The sequence below is a fragment of the Penicillium nucicola genome (genome assembly GCF_028828085.1).
Source record: "Penicillium nucicola strain IBT 29836 chromosome Unknown utg000005l, whole genome shotgun sequence".
Taxonomy (NCBI): domain Eukaryota; kingdom Fungi; phylum Ascomycota; class Eurotiomycetes; order Eurotiales; family Aspergillaceae; genus Penicillium; species Penicillium nucicola.
Genome location: NW_026643129.1, coordinates 1,660,607 through 1,679,031, shown reverse-complemented (window position 1 = coordinate 1,679,031; position 18,425 = coordinate 1,660,607). Strand labels below are relative to the sequence as shown.

Genomic DNA, 18,425 nt, shown 5'->3' with positions numbered 1-18,425 from the left:
TTACGTCAATAATGGCCGAGTCTCGATGCCCGATGGCTTGAAGAGCCAGGGATCCACTCGGGCTTGGCGATTCAAGGTTAACTTACCAGGTATAAATGAGCGACGCATCTACGGTAAACATCCAAACAGTATGCACGGTGGTGGTAGAGAATTGCAAAGTACATTGCGTTGTCATTCATCGTCTATGTCGTTCCTAAACAATTTCTTACTTTTTACTAGTCAAGACATGCTAAAGTCTGACTACACTCTTACAGAGTGCGCTCAATGAGCTCAATGCCGTAGTCCTCCTTGAGGGTCTTGATAAGAGGAGCACAGATCTCCATGCTCATGGGAGCAAGGACACCAGTCTGGCTGATGGTACCATCGAGAACCTGCTTGACAGCGACACCGCAGGGAACACCGACAAGCTTGGCCATGGCGGAGTAACCGGCGGGGTTACCGTACTCGCAAAGAGTAGAGGTGCGGGTCTCCTTGGAGCCGTCCTTGTTCTCAATCTCGAACTTGTGCTGGAGCATGACGAGATCACGCTCCTCGGGGCCGTACTGCATCTTCTTCTCGAGGGTAGCGCAGAGGGTGTCGAGGGCGTTGCCGCGGGGAATGGTCTGCTCGTCGGAGAAGAGACCAATCCAGCGGAGACCAGAGAGGAGGCGGTCACGCTCATCGTTGTTGGGGAAGCTGGTCTTGGAGGAGACAGCAGCCTGGAGGTCCTGCTCGGAGGAAGAGGCGGCGCCGAGGACCTGCTTGGTGGCCTCCTTCCAGGAGGTGGCAGTCTCGAAGACCTTGTTGGGGGCGTCGTTAAGGAAGCCAGTGTCGACGAGGACCTTGATCATCTCGGGGAAGCCCTGGTAACGGAGAGTACCACGGACGACGGTCTGGGCCTCGGGGATCTCGTAGCGCTCACGGAAGGGAGTGGAGTCACGGTTGGGGTATCCAACGAAGGCGAAGCCGGGGTAGATGAAGAAGGGCTTGGCGGCGGCCATCAGCTCGGGGCCGTCAATGCTGACGATCTTACCACCCTGGTAGATCTTGGCAGCGTTGCGGAGAGCGAGGAGGACACCACGGCTGGACCAGGAGAACTTGTAGCCCAGAGGGTTGTTGGAGCACTCGGGGGCGGGAAGACCACCGCAGAAGGAGACAAAGCCGGTAACCTTGCCGCCAGCGGCGTGGACCTCGTGGATAGCCTTGACAGCGTAGAGGTGGTCACTGTGAGTTGTCAGCGTCTATCAATGTTTACTTAATCATAGTGGTTGTTCTTACAGGCCCTGGGGTGTGTTAGGAACATTTCAAATATATCGGGGTATAGGTGCGTGCTTACAGGGTCAAGACCGATCTCGTTCATGACAGTGATACCAGCCTTCTTGCACTCCTCGTCAAGCTCCATCATGGCGGGGGAGACGTAGGATGTGGTGACGACATTGGTCTTGGTGCGGATGGCTGACTTGATGACCTGGGCGTGGAAGGTGTAGGGGATCAAGGAAATGGCAACATCGGCCTGCTCGAGGGCCTTGTCAAGGGCAGCATCGTCGTTGACATCCAGAGCAATGGCCTTGGCGTTCTTGAAGCCAGAGGCGAGCTCCTTAGCGCTCTCGAGGGTACGGCAAGCTATGGCAGTGGTCAGTGATGGTTCTTCCATTGACGCCACAGATATTCGCTGAATCACTTACCAACAGTAACCTCGACGTCAGCCTTGCTGAGAACCTCAACAGTGGGCTTGGTGACTATCCAGCGTCAAACCGTTAGCGACCTCATACGAAAAAGCAATCCAATGCGGGGCACTCCGGCTATTGCGTATTAGATATGGAAGTAGGAATGAGAGGCATACCGAAGCCCGAACCCAGAAGAAGGGCCTTGGAACCGGCGATTTGCTTGACCATTTTGACTCAATTGATTATAATAGAGGTGATTGGAGAATTCACATCGTGAACCACCCCTCCTTCTCTTCCCCGATGTGCGGGTGACTCATGCGTCACGTGGCCCGATATCGGGTGGGGGGCCGTGCGAGGGTCTGTATCTATATAGTCGAATTTCATAGAACCTGTTTCAACTGCTACTTCTGTTGTATGTGAACAATAATGTTGTGTTAGAGCTTTAGGCTGCGCTATAGATCTATTTGACAGTGAGCTACCATGGCAAAGAATTGGATCCGTCATTGAAAGCAATTGCGTCCGGGAAAAACGTGGGAGATGAATGGATATATAGACTGAGCTCTGGTATGTCTGGCCATATGAAAGGATGGGACCTCTCAACAGAAAGCGTGAGTCTTCCAAAGGCACTCCAGGAGCTCGTGTAGCGACTGTCCCATGCTCTTTGACACCAGCACTGGATCAACATTCATGGCATCGATATGCTGAGTCTAAAGTCACTTGATGGCTAATTTCCATAGTTATAGCCTCTTGATTGCTCGACTAGCAAAGGCACACTCCTAAGTTGTCCGGTGGAAGATTGCGAGAATGCTCCATGCAATGTGTAATTCCAAAGTAATTTCAGCAGGTTATTTCCCGGAGACGGAAATGAGGTATTAAGTGAAGCTTATTTGGCGTGATGCAAGTAGCTGAAGAGTCTGCGCTACGAGTTGCACTGGAGATCATGGGAGCGCCTCACGGGGGGCCAATATTGACCAAATGAAACTTACAGTAGTTAGTTTGACTGCCAAAGAGGACCTATAACAAGAGGCGTACGAGTACTAAACTGCACTATGAGCCCTCCATCATGGTGGTAGATCATTGCGTATTAAAATTCGAAATATCCAAGGTCAAACGATGAGAGGAGGTGTCAAGAACCTAGACTCTCGGGGTTTCAACCGGTGGGTTCCAATTGTTGAAGCAGATCATATGGTCATATAACGTTAAAGGAAGCGAAATGGAGTGGATGGAGGTGGAAGAGGAAGAGAAAGAATAAATGGTTGAATGAGACTTTTAGGATCTTATATAGATTCTTGCGGGCTTAAGGTACCTCATGTATGTTCTGCCGGATTTTGGAAGTTAGACTTGCTTGGTTATATGGCTTTGCTACTCAGTATATGGTAAGCTATGGTTACCTAGGTAGCTACTTAAAAACTACCTAGGCCCTGGGATACACAGCAGAATCGGTATTCTGATGCAGCAAATCATGTCTGGACCTGCAGGTCGATTTGCGTAAATCGTTCATCAAAAGATAACAATAGCCAAATCTCTACTCATATATACTGTCATCCATGATTCAACAGTGTAAGCCAACCCATGACCATCGTAGTTTAGTGAGTAGAAATACAATATATTCTACGAACTAACCCTGTAATTGCAAAAGTCATAGAACAAAGATATGTATGGGGTGTCGATAACTGACAAAAATAAAAAGAGAATAACCGCAAAACGCCGCAAAATGCTGAAAAGATAAGACAACGTATAAATTAAGAAGTAAAAAAGAAAAGAAAGCAGGAAACTCAGGGTTGGGTATATATCTAGATGCCTTTGACCTTGCCGCCTTGACGCAAGAGCATCGCATCGAGGTCTTCCTCACTAGACTCCGGGCTGTCACCAGCAAAGTTACCCTCAGCATCAGGGTCCTGTCGGGCCTTGGAGATTCGTCTTTGCCAGCCGAGCATCACCGGGAGGAAGTGCCACAGGTCGAACTCAGGCCACATTACGTCCAGGAAGACGATTTCTGTATTTTCGTGTGTTTGCCAGAGCATGAAGTCGCTAAGACGTTCCACGCCCGAGGTACGGATGAGGAGGTCTAGGGGTGGTGTGCCCTTGGTCAACATGCGGTCGTTGAGGGTTTGGCGGGAGATTGTTTCGGGGGAGATGTAGACTGGACTGTCAGACTCCGTTGCGGCGGTTTGTGGTGAGCCCTTGTGAGGCTCTTGTTGGCCTCCCAGGTGGAGGGTTGTGGAAGATGAGAAGGAGGACCCGGTTTCGTAGACGCGGTTGGCGCGGTCGTTCCGAGTAACGGAGTCGTCATCTTGAATAGAAGATCCAGATGTGGATTCCGAGTCGCTGTGGGTATCATGTGTTTTTGAGCCGAGCGTCTGTGCGCGGATATTATGTGCAATGTGAGATTCCGAGAAGGGGGTTCGGGATGCGGCGGCTGCGGAGCGGGCGTTCTGGATTGGCTTGCTGTAGTCGTCGACTGTGTCGCGGATGGCGGTGGTGATCTCGTCCCGGGAGGTGTAGGGGAAGCAGATGTTCAGGACGCGGTCTCCGTTGCGGCTCGTCAGGTCGACGGCTCTATTAACAGCAGCCAGGACGTCGGGCTTGAGTAGGTCGAGGCGGCCCAGAACGCGGACCTTGGCACCGTATCGATCCAGCAGGTCTCCATGCTGGGCCATCTGTGACAGCTTCACCTTGGCCATTTCCATGAGCGCATCCACCTCGAATTTTGACCGTTTGAAATTCTCAATACTGAAGGCGTAAATGGTTACTACCTTGACGCCACTTTTATAGCAGACTTCGAGGATCTGAGGACGACAGCAGTTAGTATCGGATCACGAAGCAGAGGTAGGGGCGCTGCCTCGAGAGTCAAGCCCTTGAGGTGGGAAAGTCGCAACTCACCCTGGCCAGAGCCTCAAATCCAAGGTTGTGTCCCTCCACTGTTTCAATTCCATGCGAACGAGCGAATCTCCGGTTCCCATCCATGACAAAGGCCACATGCTGGGGGATAGGGCCCTGCTGGAGCGCGCCGATCAGCAGCTCCTTCAGGTTCGTGATGGCGAACTCGACAGGCGGAGAGGCGAGGAACCAGTTCCGTAGTCGCGACAAATGCATTGAACCCGCCATGATGTAATTCGAGATGAAGCCCGCAGACTTGAAATCCAGGCTCTCTGGAGAAGTCGGAGGATTTGGATGGGGAGATCGGAGTGAGGCAGAAAGTGCACGGTTAGCGGCTGGGCGGACTCGAGGTCTAAGGCAACGTGTTCAATTGTTTGAGAGAAAAGAGATGACGATGCGAGACCAAGGAGTTTTAAACTGCATGTGAAGCGAGGCTAGGCTGCACTGTTTTTATTTTTCGATTGTCCTGTTCTGGGCTTGTTGGCCCCTGCTCAGTGCTGCTCTCGGTGGCGAGGTATGCGGAGATATCAGCCACCAGTCCAGTTGACATTTGTTGAGATCCCCGCCTGCATTAGTGCCGATATGCCCAGTGTCTTGTTAGCTGGACGGTTTTATGTTTACATGGGTTTGGATGCGATCAAAAGATTCATTAACAGAGAGGATATCTTAAATGGATATATAGACACAGCAAATAGACACAACTTGAGAACAGACGCCGATATGATGTTCAGAATGAGAAAGCAACGGTTATAATGACAGTTTAAAGGTCCTTACGGTACTCATCGGTACTAGAAGGTGTGCCAGGACCCGAGCTAGCCATATCCCAGCTACCATCTTCGCTGCGGCGACGGCGGCGCTCGCCACGCTCCCTCATAGCATCTCGGATGCGCGAACTGACATCCTCAAGCGGGTCCTTTTGGGTAAGAGGACTCAGCGGCTTCAGCCCATGGCGAGATCCAGGTCGGCCGCTGGCAGAGCTGCTGCGGCTATGGTCACGGCTAGGAGGCCGTGTTGAGAAGAATCCAATGTTGGCCAAGTTGTGGAACGACTCATTGCGAGGTAAGGGTTCCGATGTAGGCATCCTCTCGCCCACTTCCGAAACACTAGTTCTTCTGATCTCCGGCAGTCCGTGCTCCTTGGATTCCGATTCGTCGGCCCGGAATGGATCCGTGACAATCCGAGAGGCATCGAAGTCGGGGAACAACTCAGGACCCATGGTGTTGATCGCGTCGGTCACTTGTTGCGCGAGGGCAGCGCGTCTTTCACGAAGTCTCACCAGAGTGTTGGCAGACGATGGGTTCAGGGACAGAACAAGCGGCCGGAGAGACTTGATGATATCCATACCCACCTCACCAATGCGAAGAGCCGCAAAGGTGATGGTGGGGAAAAGAACCATGCCGATCATCACTACAGACCAGAGTGGCACCCAATCGGGAACCAATCCTTGGACTCGGTTCCAGTAGGTCCAATAAGTAAAGGCCGCAGTGTAGAAAGCATACAGAGCGGGAGCAAATGCAAGGGCGATCAGAAGTTTCCATGTGGCCATGACATCTCGGCCTTGAAGTTTCACAGTAGAAGCAGCCAGGGCTTCCTTGGACTTTTTCGCAGAAAGATATTTGGTTGCAATAAAAACGGGGGTAAACAAGAGGAAACCAGGCAGTGTTCCAATGGCCAAAAGAGCCAATTTACCCAAACGGTATAGCAACGTGGCTACCACCTGGAGGATAGAGAACTTGGCGTATGCAACTTGATGATCGCGGATTCCGAGAATGCGAAGCTGTTTGTTGTAACCAACAATAGACTTGCGCAGATCAACGATTCTGGGGTCATCCTTAAAGTGAGCGTATCCTTTCACAAGGCGTCGGTTCAGTTCCACAACCATGGGAAGGGGGAGCTTTTTGCCCTTAGTGTTGTACAGACGGCGGGCCGCTTGAATAACCTATAATGTGTGAGCCGAAATACACGTCTAAAATCGAATGAAACCTACCATAAGAGTTTCGTAGTCGGGACTGGTGACAGTAACAGAGACGAGGCTTCCGTAGATAATGTCTAGCAAAGCACCAACAGACTCTCGTCGTTCACCTTGCTTGAACTGTTCCACCAACTCCCGCGGGACATCGATTGGAGTGCCAAACTCAATGACAGCGCGGGAACGGAACTTGTGAGCATGGAAATAGTTCATACCACAGGGAACGATCTTCAGGCCACAGTCCGGGTTCTCCGCTAGTGTACCAAGAGCCATCAAAGCCACACCAGCTATATACTATTAGCGAGAATTCAACCGAAGCATAAATCATTGAGCTTACCTTTCAAGGGAAGCAGTGTAGTGCGATCGTGGCTTCCACCTTCGGGAAAGATACCAACACAGCCTCCCGCGCCAAGTCGTTTGAAGACTGCCTGGTAGACTGCGGTCTGATCGACATGAGGGGCGACCTTGAACTTAGTGCCGTTGAACTCCGGGTCCTGCTCAGACGCATCACTAGCGAACTTTCCATCACTGCCAATATCCTTGCGCCCAGTAAGCTGACCTAACGCATCCCTGTGCTTGAAGGGCTTCTTCAGAACCAATTCCTCGGGCCCATGGATCTCCGCAATAGCCGTACTGTGTGATGTTCCGTTGATTGTGGGTAACGCGATCGTGCCATCCTTCTCGAAGCCGGGTCCTTCAAAGTTCGTTCCTACGCCACGTAGCAAAGTTGGCTCGTTGATCGGATCGGGGAGGTAAATGGTGCCGGTGCCGGGTTTCAGGTTGTCCATGGCACGTGCCACGGGGAGTGTACCAATGCCTCGTGCGAGGAATCCGATAAACTTGCGCCGGAAGGACTTGTCGGCAATGAGCCATGAGATTCGACGTTGGGCCTCGCTGCGAATGACGCGCATCAAAACTAGAGAATCGACAAACTGCGCGACCCCGTTTGTTAGTATCTTGTTTCAGCCTTGGAAGCTGGCGGCTTACCTGGTTGGCATGAGGCGCGGCCACCAGAATGATGGGACCACGTCGAGGGATCTTCCATGATCCCCGGGGGTGCACTTCGCGGAAGAAGAGGTCGATCAGCACGGAGAAAGTCCATAGGACCAGATCGTACATCCACCCGATGAGGGGTGGAATGTAGGGTCCTTTGTCTCCCATATTGTTGAGGCCCGGTTCGGCGATAAGAGTGGGAGTCTTATGATGTCGACATGAAGTGCCTAACAATGTGAGTAACCCCCTCGGATGAGCTCGGAAGGGCTCGCCAGAGCTGATGACATACCTGAACAGCTTCTATTCCTCCCAGCTTCCGTACGGAATATCGTCGATGGTGAGCACGAGATCAAGGGGAGTGAGAGGAGGAAGATTTTCGAAACCGGAAGTTGGCTTTTAGCGCGGGCTCGGACGCTTCTAGAACAGGCTCTTTGAAGACCTTCAATTCTTGGGCGTTCACCTTTCCTGCAACGGGGGAAATTCCAGCATGAGTTGAAGCAAGAAGCAGTTGCTAAATGACGGGTTCAGTGGCCTGAGACCGGAACCGTGGGGCATATATGTCTGGGCGTCACAAGCTGAGGGGTTCAAAGCCTCCAAATATCACCATGGACTACCTCATAACACACATTATCTACAAAGTAAACCCCAGATTTTCCCCCCAACGTCTATGCCAGTTTTGTTGGGGAGAATATTCCCCGATCCAAGCGTATGCAGTAGCGGATCGACCAAGCCGAAATGCATTCTGTATAAGCTTAATGCAATGCAGTGGGGAAGACAAACCCTTGGATCTACAAAAGCAATGGGTAAAAAAAAGGCAGTTCACCTCTCTGCATTTCTCTCCCCGCTCCCCCTCCCGCCCCGACTTCAACGGACATTTGGTGATTTTCTTGGAATCCCCCGAGGTCACCTGTTCTGTCTTGGATCTGATCTCTCCTCAACTCTTCAGGCTCTTGGCATAACAGTTAATCATCACAATGTCGCTCAAGTATGACTCCCTTCCCCATGAACCAAAAAGAGGACCTCACTAAATTAACTCTCTAGTTGGGTTATGCTTCAGGACCAAGAAGGCTTCGTCCGCCTTCCAAATGAACGCTTAGTTTACTCCTCACCTCCCCGCACCAGTGTGTCCTTGACCCCGCCATCCGGATACAAAGGCACGGAGAAGCTGTCGGTCCAAAGCAGCGCGGGCTGCATTCATCTCACCAACCAAAGAGTAGGGACTTCCCAGGGATATATCGTGACCTTCTCTCATATTTGACCAGGTCGTCTATCTCCCAGCAAGCAGAACAAATGACTTCCAGTCCTTCTCATCACCACTTTTGAGCGTCAAGGATTCACATGTATCAGCCCCCTTCTTCGGTCCAAATGTATGGACAGCGCTGGTACAACCCGTGTCAGGAGGCGGCATTTCACCATCCCTGCCAGCTGTGCAGTTGAAAGTCATTTTCAAGGAAGGGGGAGCATTTGATTTCCATACCAACTTTGAGCGCATCAGGGAACGACTGGAACAGGCCGTCGAAAATGGCAGTGAAGGCACCCGTGGCCAGCAGAACGTGGACCTCTCGGCGGTTCACCTGGAAGAGTTGCCTGCATACGAAGCACCGCCCAATGTCGGCCAGGCAAGCGCTACCCCCAGCGAACCACCCACAGAGCCCCCAAGCAGCCGAGTATCGGACGCAGGCACGGAACCTGTGGAGCCGCCTCCATGCTATGAGGCAGTTCAGTCGCAAAGTGTGGCAGATGAACTGGAGGCGCGGTTACGACGAGCCAGCTGATTACCTGCTGATGGGACGTGATACTGGATATCATCTCACTTTATGAACCTATGAAATCTTTCAAATTTTCCGAATCACCCGTTTTGTCCATGTACGATATGATCGTTTAGTTAGGTTAGCGACACGCAAGCGGTGCGACGCATTGAGATACACTGATTTGCTCCTTCCAATCCTCACGGGTGCCTACAGAAAGTAACAAGATACCCATTCACGTAATTGAGACTGAAGAATTCATCAGGGTCGGTATATATGTAATTCAACAACGTGAAGTAGTCAAAATGTCAAGATCGTCCATCGACCAATCACGTGCGGCATAATTGGTGTCTCTCAGCGGCCGGGGCTTTCCGATTTTCCAGTCCGAAAGAAGCAGCTTGGGCAAAACCAACAACCTCCCTCAATTCCGCAACTCCTTCAATCCCACACCCCACACCCAAGACCCCCGGTCACCGTCATTCAATTCATCACAATGGGTCTCTCCGACTTTTTCTCTGAGGTCGTCTCCTCCCTAGGCTTCGCCGAGGCCCAGGCTGAGGCTCCCGCCCAGGAACCCGAAACCACCCAGGACGAGTCCTCCGACAAGACCGAGGAGAACACCGAGTCCGAGTCCGCCGAGGAGACCCCCGCTGAGGAGTCTTCTGAGGAATCCTCTGAGGCCGCCGAGGAAGAGGAGGCCGAGCCTGAGGCTGAGGAAGAGGAGGAAGAAGAGGAAGAGGAAGAGGAGGAGCCTGAGGACATCAAGCCCAAGCTCGAGGAGGGTGAGTAATTCTATGCTCTTTCATCGTTCTTTGTTGATGCATTGGCCATGTCTATTGCCCTGCGATCGCGGGTGCTTGGAAATTGGTCGCGCCTATCCGTCGTATGTGTCAGGATCAGCGCCTGCACCGTACAGAGCCAATGGCATTGCCTTCACGTCAAAACAGCATCAACGTTTATATCAACCAGTAACTGACTCATGTCTACAGAGTGTGCCAACTCCGCCCAGTGCGCTCCCTACAAGCACCACTTCGACGAGTGCGTCGAGCGCGTCACCCGCCAGGAGGAGGATGCGGACTACAAGGGTCCCAAGGAGGACTGTGTTGAGGAGTGTAAGTACTAACAGCGATCATTATTGCTCAAGCGATGGAATTGGACACATTTTAATTTGTCCTCCATCGAATCCCGATTGTGCGACTAACACCATCTCAAGTCTTCCACCTCACCCACTGCGCCACCGCCTGTGCTGCCCCCAAGCTCTGGAGGGAGCTCAAGTAAACGTCTCACCCTGACGTTTACACCGGCGCCTGAAACTTTCCCGCATCGACCCGGTCACGCACCTCGCTCTCCGCGCCATCGATACGAGAAAATCTCTCGATACGCCGACCCAAAAACCCAATCCCGTTTTTCTGATGGCTGCCACGGCATTTTGGTTTAGATCTTGATAACCTGGCGGCTTGCCTTGGATTGAGAACGCAGGATTGATCAAGAACGTGTTCCCCCTTCATCTACTTTCCTCGTGTATGTGTGCGCATATGATATTGTGTTTTCAAGACAGGGAGGAAGGGCCCAGAGGAAACGAATAATAGATCATTTACCCTTTTCTCTCTGTCTTGCATGTACAGATAGCTGGTTTTCCGCCTGTTCGAACTGTGCTTTTGTTTTTTCTTACTCTCTTGTTTTAAAACGAATCTCATCTGTCTTGATTGGCACTCGTCATGATTTTAAGTGTGGTATAATTCTAACGCGACGCGGGGATATAGTGATTCCCGTCATGATGCTTTTCTCATCATTTTGCTCGCTGGGATCCAATGTACTGATTCGCTACTACAAAGTAGGAATACTCTTGATGGCAACATCGTCTGATAGTCATCACTTGATCGAGAGCCCAACCTCGGAACCCAAAGTATACCGGCTATTGTTCTTCCTGATATCGAGACACACTTGCTGGTCAAGAGCGATCGGACTTGAGTGGTCTTCTCTTGTGCTCTGAGTACAATCTTGTAGAGTAAAAAACCGTCTTGACGGCAGAACTGGTGGAAAACGAGAAGATACTAGAGTCGGCAGGTTAAGGGGTCTATACAGAAGTAATGGAGAAGACGTGGACAGCACCCTCTCTCCTATTCAAACGTCAACTGTCAATTTTCATATTTGTAGACATGGAATCCGACGCATACCGGGTAGCATTTGAGGTATGGCTTGTCTGTTTCCACAATTCATTCATTGTCGCTTATTTCGGTGCTGGATGTCTTCATTTTGATGAAGTCATAGAAGGTTGAGCAATAAGACAATCGCCGATGTCCACATCTAACAGCAGAACAGCAAAGTATGGAAGTTGTCGTGGTTAGGAAGCTCGTGAGTCTTGAACACAGCAACGATCATTATTGAAGAGACATCGTATGGAAGAGGATAAATATACCGCGTTGTTTGATATTTATATACTAGCAGAGAACAGAAGAAGATGAAGGGCGTGGAGGTTTTATTTATATGATCCTGCTATGTTTGCTAGCAAAGAAATCTCGCATCCTTTCTCTGGCCTTTCTTCTTTGTTTGCCCAAAAGGGCTCACATCATTGATTGTAGTTCATTTATTTCTCAGCCCTATGGACCATTCTAGAGCAAGCAAGCCAAAAAACCTACGAGCCTAACAATATGCTGCACCACGAGGTACAAACCAGTGCATAAACATAGCTTATTTATTCCAAAGATAAATTCTCAAGCTAAGTTGGACTAATATATGAGACAAAACCTTCTTGATATCAACTGCCCACGGGTGTCGTCTGGCAGCGTATCAAATCTCATAGACCAAAAAGCTTTTTGGGCGATGCTAGCGATCTTTGAATACCAGGTTGATCATACAGAATGTGAAAGGTGTCATTCGCTAATATTGAACATATACGCTTGCTTGAATAGCATCGTTTAGACCTCACAAGTCCTTGGATAGGCCATAGGCCCCAATCCAGAGACCATCAAGATACGCACAGGGCCAACTAGGCATACAGAGACACGTTCAACCTGAACATAAAATCACAAAGCGAATAAAAGAGACGGAACACCTCGCTTATAATCCAAACCCGACATTACAAACCCATCAGCGTAAAAGAGTCGTGGGATCCCTCGCAGAAGCACCCGAGCCACTCGAGTCAGCAGAAACCCCAGACTCAACCGAGTCAACTTTATCAACCTTCGACCTCTCCCCCCCCCATCCCTCAACTCAATACCAGAATCAACAATCCACCTCTTCCTCTCAACAACCCGACCAAACAAGCCAATGGTCAAAGGGAAAGGCGCAACAGCAACAGAAACAACAGCTGCAAAAATCAACGCATTCCTCATATCCCCAGGAACCCTCGCCCCATTCCCCATTTTCAACGCATCCTGAATGAGAATAAAACAAGCCCCCAACAACTGCCCCCCAGTCCAGCAAATGGTACTCCCAATCTCCGGCGACAGCGGATAAGTAATCTCCGCCAAAAACTCCAACACAATCGGCAACAGCGCAAACGACGACGCACCAAGTAACGCACAGACAACATACGTCGGCGCAATGCCCGCGCCACTGCCCGGCGCAAAAATAAGCCCGATGTACGTCGCCGCGATGATCGGTACCAGCACGCGAATGCTGCCTAGATAGTGCTTGAAGCGGTCTGTTAATGGGGACAGGACTGCGGCTGTGAGTAGGCCCACGACTATTAAGATTGCACCGGCGATCCCGGCGTCTGTTTCGGTGAAGCCGTGTGGGCTAAGGATTTGGTTTAGGAGGCTGCTGATGCTGTTGAAGAAGCCCACATAGATGGAGAATGGGAGCAGAATTTGCCAGAATTCCCACGTGCTTACTAGCTGTTTGGTTGCTTTCAAGATGGGGGTCTCCGTGATGTTGGAACTGGAGGCGCTGGCTGGTGTGGGGGGTTTGCTGGGCAGGAAGAAGGATGGGATTGCTGCAACGCTAGACTATTGTGGAGGTGTGGTGGTTAGCTCTTGGGTTGCATTGGGTTGGTACTGGTCGGGTTCGCTGTTGGTGCGTGGCACACTTACAATGACGGAGATGTATAACACCATATTCGGTATATCGGAGGGTTTGGTGGTCCACTCCGAACCAACCAGTTGGCCTATAGCGGCCCCGAGGGGGTTTGCCAGACTGGCGACCGCTGTTGCGCTTGTTCGGCCCCGATCTGAGAACCAGAGTTCGCTATATCGTGTCGGTGCGCAGAGACAGAACGGTTGCGCGAAGCCGATGAGGATCTGACCGAACATGGCCAGTCCGAACATCCCGCCATTGGCTTTGGTGCCGGCATATCTGAGCCAGTTTCCAACTAGCAGCAGGGCTGCTGTCGTGACGATGGCTGGTTTGGGGCCGCCTTTGTTCAATATCCAGATGACAAGACTGTCTCGCAATTAGATGCGATCCGATCGATTGGAGGGTAAGATCCACGGGGATACTTACGGGCTGACCACACAGAATGCGAAGAGATAGGCCGTACTCAGCCAGTTGATCGCACTTTCAGATACACCGAAGTATTCCGCCGTCGTCGTCGAGATCGAAGAGAACGTCAACCACTATGAACCCTGTTAGCCGTGGCGATCACCATCGATGTGGATATCACATTATGGGAAACTGGACATGAATATGGACATACATCCCAACTAACAACAATATTCAGCAAGACCAACTGGGCCAAGCCCCAGAACCGTCGCTTATACACCCTAAACACAGGAGCGACGGCCTCGACATCAGTGGGAGCCATGTCTGAGAGAAGTTGAAGCAGAAGCCATCACGCGCCAGGGAATAAATGAAACAAAGAAAGCCAAGAGTTGCATTTGGGCTCTAGCGGGGGTTTTTCCTTTTCTTTCAACTCTGATAAGTTGATCCGAGGTAACCTGGGATGTGGTACCCGGGTGATACCTGGGTCTCCATACTATGACGTTGCATACCGTGGGTACCGACAAGTACTCCATGTGCGGAGATGCGCTTTGGGAACAGACTATGTACGCGTAGACTAAGGACGGAAATTAACAGAAATCCCGGGTTCTAAGCGAAGTATCAAATCCGATAAGCTTGGAGATTGCTGCATCTAAAGTTTCTAGTGTATAGAGTGATAGTGTCTTCCTCAGACTATTAACGTTACTTATGGGTCTGGTGTGGTTCGCATTCATACGAATACGAGGCTTATGATGATCTCTGTTTTCTATACGACAGAAAGGAACACTTTCCCCTGACTAGAAACCTTGACTAGAATGATGAATCTGTCTATCTCCCATCACTTTTCGACAATACATCCAGAAATTCCCGTGGCTGAACTCCAGCGGATGCAGATCTTCTCCTTCAGTCCCCGCCATCTTTTTACTGCGCTAAACTAAAAACTTCGCTCCACTTCTACTCCTAATTTGAATCCTCTCTTCTTTCGAGACCCATTGCAGAAATATTGCAGAACGACTACAGAGCCGCAGACGCGAAATCCAGACTCCAGCGCCCGGAACTCATGATGCGCGACCCCTGTCCCTGAATCCACCCGACCGAACTACAACCACAGTATTTTGATCATTGAACGACTGGTCCACAATGAACAGTATCCGCGACAGTCAGTCATCCTATGGAGACCCTCGATACTTATCCACCATGACAGCCTCCGACGCCCCGGCGCCAGTGCAGGGAAAGTCGCTTGTGGATGGGTATCGGGATGCTCTGGATCCCCAGCATGATGACCGCTCGCGGTATAACCCGGTAGGTAGAAGCAAGGCGAGGACAGACCATGGAAATGTCATCCCCAGAACCAGCTCCAGCTAACGATTCTCGCTTGGTGTACAGCTGAACCCGTCCCACCCGCGCAGCTCGGCTCTCCTGAACGCCAACGACCCCGTGACGATGTACTTGTTGACCGAGACCGCCATCGGAGATAGTGTAGACTACGAAGTGCTATCCTTGGAAGAGGTGGAGGAATTGAAGAAAGAAAAGACGCTGCTGTCCAGTCGCATCCAGGGCACGAAGCGGAAATTGGCCCTGGAAACGAAACTCCGGGATGCTGCCCAATCGATCGGCCGACTATACAGCCCGCCTAGTCCGCGGAGCAGCGGCGAATACGGTGCGAATGGAGCCACACACCGCAGGAGCCGCAGCATTTTCGGACGGAGCGGTGCTTCAGAGGCGCTGGACAAGAGTGACTCGGAGCTCGCGGCGAGCCAGCGGAAATGCGAAGAGCTAGCTCAGGAATTATGGAAGCTGGAGACCAGAGCTCAAAAAATCGATCAACGCTTGCTGGAGCATACCGCGGGTGTGCTGCAGATGACACACAAGGGTCTGAAGAAGGGGCCCAAGAACCCTGCTCCTGCTGGCCCAGAAAGTATGTACGACGCACACGACTTCGACGATCGCAGTCTCTACCGGACGACGGAACATTTGGATAGCTTTGGTGTACACGGCAGAATCGAGACAAGTGCCGCTGCGGCCTGGAACATCGAAGCCATGCAGGCTACTGAGAGACGACTGGAGGACCTCAGCGAGCGCATACATGATATGATGATCCAGTCTAACCCTGGTGAATTCATCGATCCTCCACCCCAACCAGCTACGAATGGAGGGCCGGTCAATCCCACAGCAACAGTCGATGCACACCTGGCATATATCCAAAACGGCATGAACAACATCGTCTTACACACGGGCACCGAAGTTCCAGCTCCCACGGTTGTGAATGAGGTAGCTCCAGAGGCCGAGAGCGCTTGGAAGACCAAACTCACTGAGATCAACAATCGAGTGCAGACTATTGTTGACCGGTTTGGTTTGACACGTTCGCCGACATTACCTCCGCCTCCTGATGCTAACCACGGCGATGGACTGGAGGAACAACTCTCTTACCTCCAAACTGGTGTTGATGGTCTAGAGAGCCGTGTGGATGGGGTCTTGGAACAAAAAAGCATTCTGACAACCCAAATTCAACAGCAGCGCGAGCTCAACTCCAAGTCAGATGCTGAGCGAGATGCCCATATCGGCGACTTGACTGAACAACTGACCCATGTGCGCAGAGACCTCGAGGTCTCCGAGCGCGAAAGCAACGCCAACCGCGAGGAGCTAGCTTCAGTCACCGAACAGCTCGATGCAATGCGTCACAGTGGCTCCTCCCACGAAGAAGCCAAGGCGGCTCTTGTCCAGGCAGAGGGCGAAGTTGCGCGCCTACAGAGCGTTGTTGGCTCATTGCATCTCGAGTCAGATGCCAGAATTAACGAAGTCAGTGACGCTCGCGATGCGCAGGATCACGCCGAGGCCGAGGCCAAGCGCCTAAAGGATGCCATTGAATCTCTGGAGAGAGAGACACAGACCCGGGCCTTAGAAGTCAGTGATGCTCGTGATCGCGCAGAAGGGGAAGTCCAACGCCTCAACATCCTCGTTGAAACGTTGCAGCATGACACCAGTGCCAAGTCCAAGGAGGCTAGCGATGCTCGTGACCGCGCCGAAGAAGAAGTGGAGCGACTGGGAGCCGTCGTCGAAACGATGCAGCATGAGCATGCTGCCCAGACCGAAGAGTTGAAGGAATTGCTGCTCCACGCGGAAAGCGAGGTGAAGCGTCTGCAGGAGGTTATTGAGTCTATGGAAACCGACTCGGCCGCCCACTCTGAAGCCAGAACCGCCCGCGATCATGCTGAGAGCGAAGTGACTCGCCTGCAAGCTGTCGTTGGATCGATGGAAACCGATTCGGCTGCTCATTCCGAAGCCAGAGCCGCCCGCGATCATGCCGAGAGCGAAGTGACTCGCCTGCAAGCTGTCATTGAATCTATGGAAACTGAATCGGCCGCCCACTCCGAAGCCAGAGCCGCCCACGATTATGCTGAGAGCGAAGTGACCCGCCTGCAAGTTGTCATTGAATCGATGCAAAACGACAGTGATGCTCAAACCAGAGAGATCCGGGAGTCTCGTGACCAAGCGGAAAGTGAAGTCAAGCGTCTTGAGGACATCATTGACTCGCTGCAGAACGATACTGCCGTCCAGCATGAAGATATCAGAAACGCCCGTGACCATGCGGAAAGTGAAGTCAGCCGCCTGCAGGTTGTCATGGAATCAATGAAGCACGACAGCACTGCTCAGGCCGAGGAGGCAAGAAATGACCGTGACCGCGCCGAGAGCGAGGTGAAGCGTTTGCAAGATATCATTGAATCGTTGCAACACGACACCAGCAAAGACGGTGAAGCACTGGAAGCTCGTGAGCGTGCAGAGCAAGAGGTCGCCCAGCTAGAAGCCGCCATCCAACAAATCCGTAACCAATCCGATGCACGCATTAAGGAGGCAGATGATCAGCGCGCGCAGTCGGAGGCCAATAAAGCTCGCCTGCAGAACGAGATGACCGAGCTCGAAGGTGAGATTGTGCGGGTTACTACCGAACTCACTATGGCCAAGGCAGAGCTGGACGGTGCCTATGGTACACGGGCCGAGCGTGCTGCCAAGGTTGCTTCCAACCCCAGTGTTCAGAAAGAAAATGATGCTCTGGTCACCCGGAACATTGAGCTCACCGAGGAACTTGCTCTGTTCAAGAGCCAGCGGGGAGGCGGGGATCTCCAGCAACGGGCGGATACTCTCGAGAGGGAGCTTCGCGAAACCATTGATGACTATGAAGCCATGACCAAGGCCAGCATTGAGTTCGAAAAGGAACGTGAGCGCTTTGAAAGCTTCATTGATAGTCTCCGGGACCGTTGCGAACAGCTGGAAACACAGCTGGCAGAGGAACGTATTAGCTGGATGAACTTGAGCAGTCCCACGTCGGTGGGCCGAGAGGGCACTTACGAGACGACATCGACAATGGTTCTTAAGAATGAATTCAAGAAGATGATGCGTGACACGCGTAACGAGAATATGAAGATCTTGAGGGTGAGTTTCTTCTCAACATTTCCAGTGTCTCAGTTTGACTAACTATCCCCAGGCCGAACAAGAAGAGCGTCGTAGAATCGAAGGATTGCTGCGAGCCCTAAGAAAGGAACATGCGCAGGTGACTGGCAAGATGCCCAGCTCCGGCGGTACTCCGTTATGATCATGACATTCTGGATCTCGGGATTTGAGCGTTTGAAAAGAAGTGTATATATCGATTGTTTTGTATGATATTGGCATTTGGCAAGCACGACGAAGGATAGGAAATCACGATGACTTTTGTACCTGCTTCCCCTTTTACTCTCTCAGATTTGTATTGCGACTGTCTTCATGCACTGGGAC

The 18,425-nt window shown here is 51.6% G+C and overlaps 7 protein-coding genes across 7 annotated transcripts; 3 read left to right on the top strand and 4 right to left on the bottom strand.

Annotated features, from left to right (window-relative positions):
* Positions 1-248: 248 nt before the first annotated feature.
* Positions 249-1,874, bottom strand: lys9 (saccharopine dehydrogenase (NADP+, L-glutamate-forming); the record flags this gene model as incomplete). The annotated part of the gene is made up of 4 exons (XM_057128077.1): positions 249-1,203; positions 1,281-1,602; positions 1,665-1,718; positions 1,823-1,874. 4 exons carry the CDS (start codon positions 1,872-1,874, stop codon positions 249-251), a joined length of 1,383 nt encoding a protein of 460 aa, XP_056984594.1.
* A 1,565-nt stretch (positions 1,875-3,439) lies between these two features.
* N7511_005699 (undecaprenyl diphosphate synthase family protein) lies at positions 3,440-4,754 on the bottom strand (the record flags this gene model as incomplete). The annotated part of the gene is made up of 2 exons (XM_057128076.1): positions 3,440-4,435; positions 4,530-4,754. 2 exons carry the CDS (start codon positions 4,752-4,754, stop codon positions 3,440-3,442), a joined length of 1,221 nt encoding a protein of 406 aa, XP_056984593.1.
* Positions 4,755-5,286: 532 nt separating this feature from the next.
* Positions 5,287-7,656, bottom strand: N7511_005698 (putative glycerol-3-phosphate acyltransferase Sct1; the record flags this gene model as incomplete). The annotated part of the gene is made up of 4 exons (XM_057128075.1): positions 5,287-6,465; positions 6,514-6,782; positions 6,833-7,427; positions 7,483-7,656. The coding sequence occupies 4 exons, from the start codon at positions 7,654-7,656 to the stop codon at positions 5,287-5,289; spliced, it is 2,217 nt and encodes a 738-aa protein (XP_056984592.1).
* An 806-nt stretch (positions 7,657-8,462) lies between these two features.
* Positions 8,463-9,263, top strand: N7511_005697 (GRAM domain-containing protein; the record flags this gene model as incomplete). The annotated part of the gene is made up of 3 exons (XM_057128074.1): positions 8,463-8,473; positions 8,530-8,701; positions 8,751-9,263. The coding sequence occupies 3 exons, from the start codon at positions 8,463-8,465 to the stop codon at positions 9,261-9,263; spliced, it is 696 nt and encodes a 231-aa protein (XP_056984591.1).
* Positions 9,264-9,729: 466 nt separating this feature from the next.
* N7511_005696 (cytochrome b-c1 complex subunit 6 family protein) lies at positions 9,730-10,514 on the top strand (the record flags this gene model as incomplete). Its single annotated transcript, XM_057128073.1, has 3 exons — positions 9,730-10,018; positions 10,226-10,348; positions 10,450-10,514. 3 exons carry the CDS (start codon positions 9,730-9,732, stop codon positions 10,512-10,514), a joined length of 477 nt encoding a protein of 158 aa, XP_056984590.1.
* Positions 10,515-12,262: 1,748 nt separating this feature from the next.
* N7511_005695 (putative cell surface receptor/MFS transporter (FLVCR)) lies at positions 12,263-13,980 on the bottom strand (the record flags this gene model as incomplete). The annotated part of the gene is made up of 4 exons (XM_057128072.1): positions 12,263-13,186; positions 13,271-13,619; positions 13,680-13,792; positions 13,873-13,980. The coding sequence occupies 4 exons, from the start codon at positions 13,978-13,980 to the stop codon at positions 12,263-12,265; spliced, it is 1,494 nt and encodes a 497-aa protein (XP_056984589.1).
* Positions 13,981-14,795: 815 nt separating this feature from the next.
* On the top strand, positions 14,796-18,246 carry N7511_005694 (involucrin repeat protein; the record flags this gene model as incomplete). Its single annotated transcript, XM_057128071.1, has 3 exons — positions 14,796-14,957; positions 15,042-18,086; positions 18,139-18,246. The coding sequence occupies 3 exons, from the start codon at positions 14,796-14,798 to the stop codon at positions 18,244-18,246; spliced, it is 3,315 nt and encodes a 1,104-aa protein (XP_056984588.1).
* Positions 18,247-18,425: the final 179 nt, after the last annotated feature.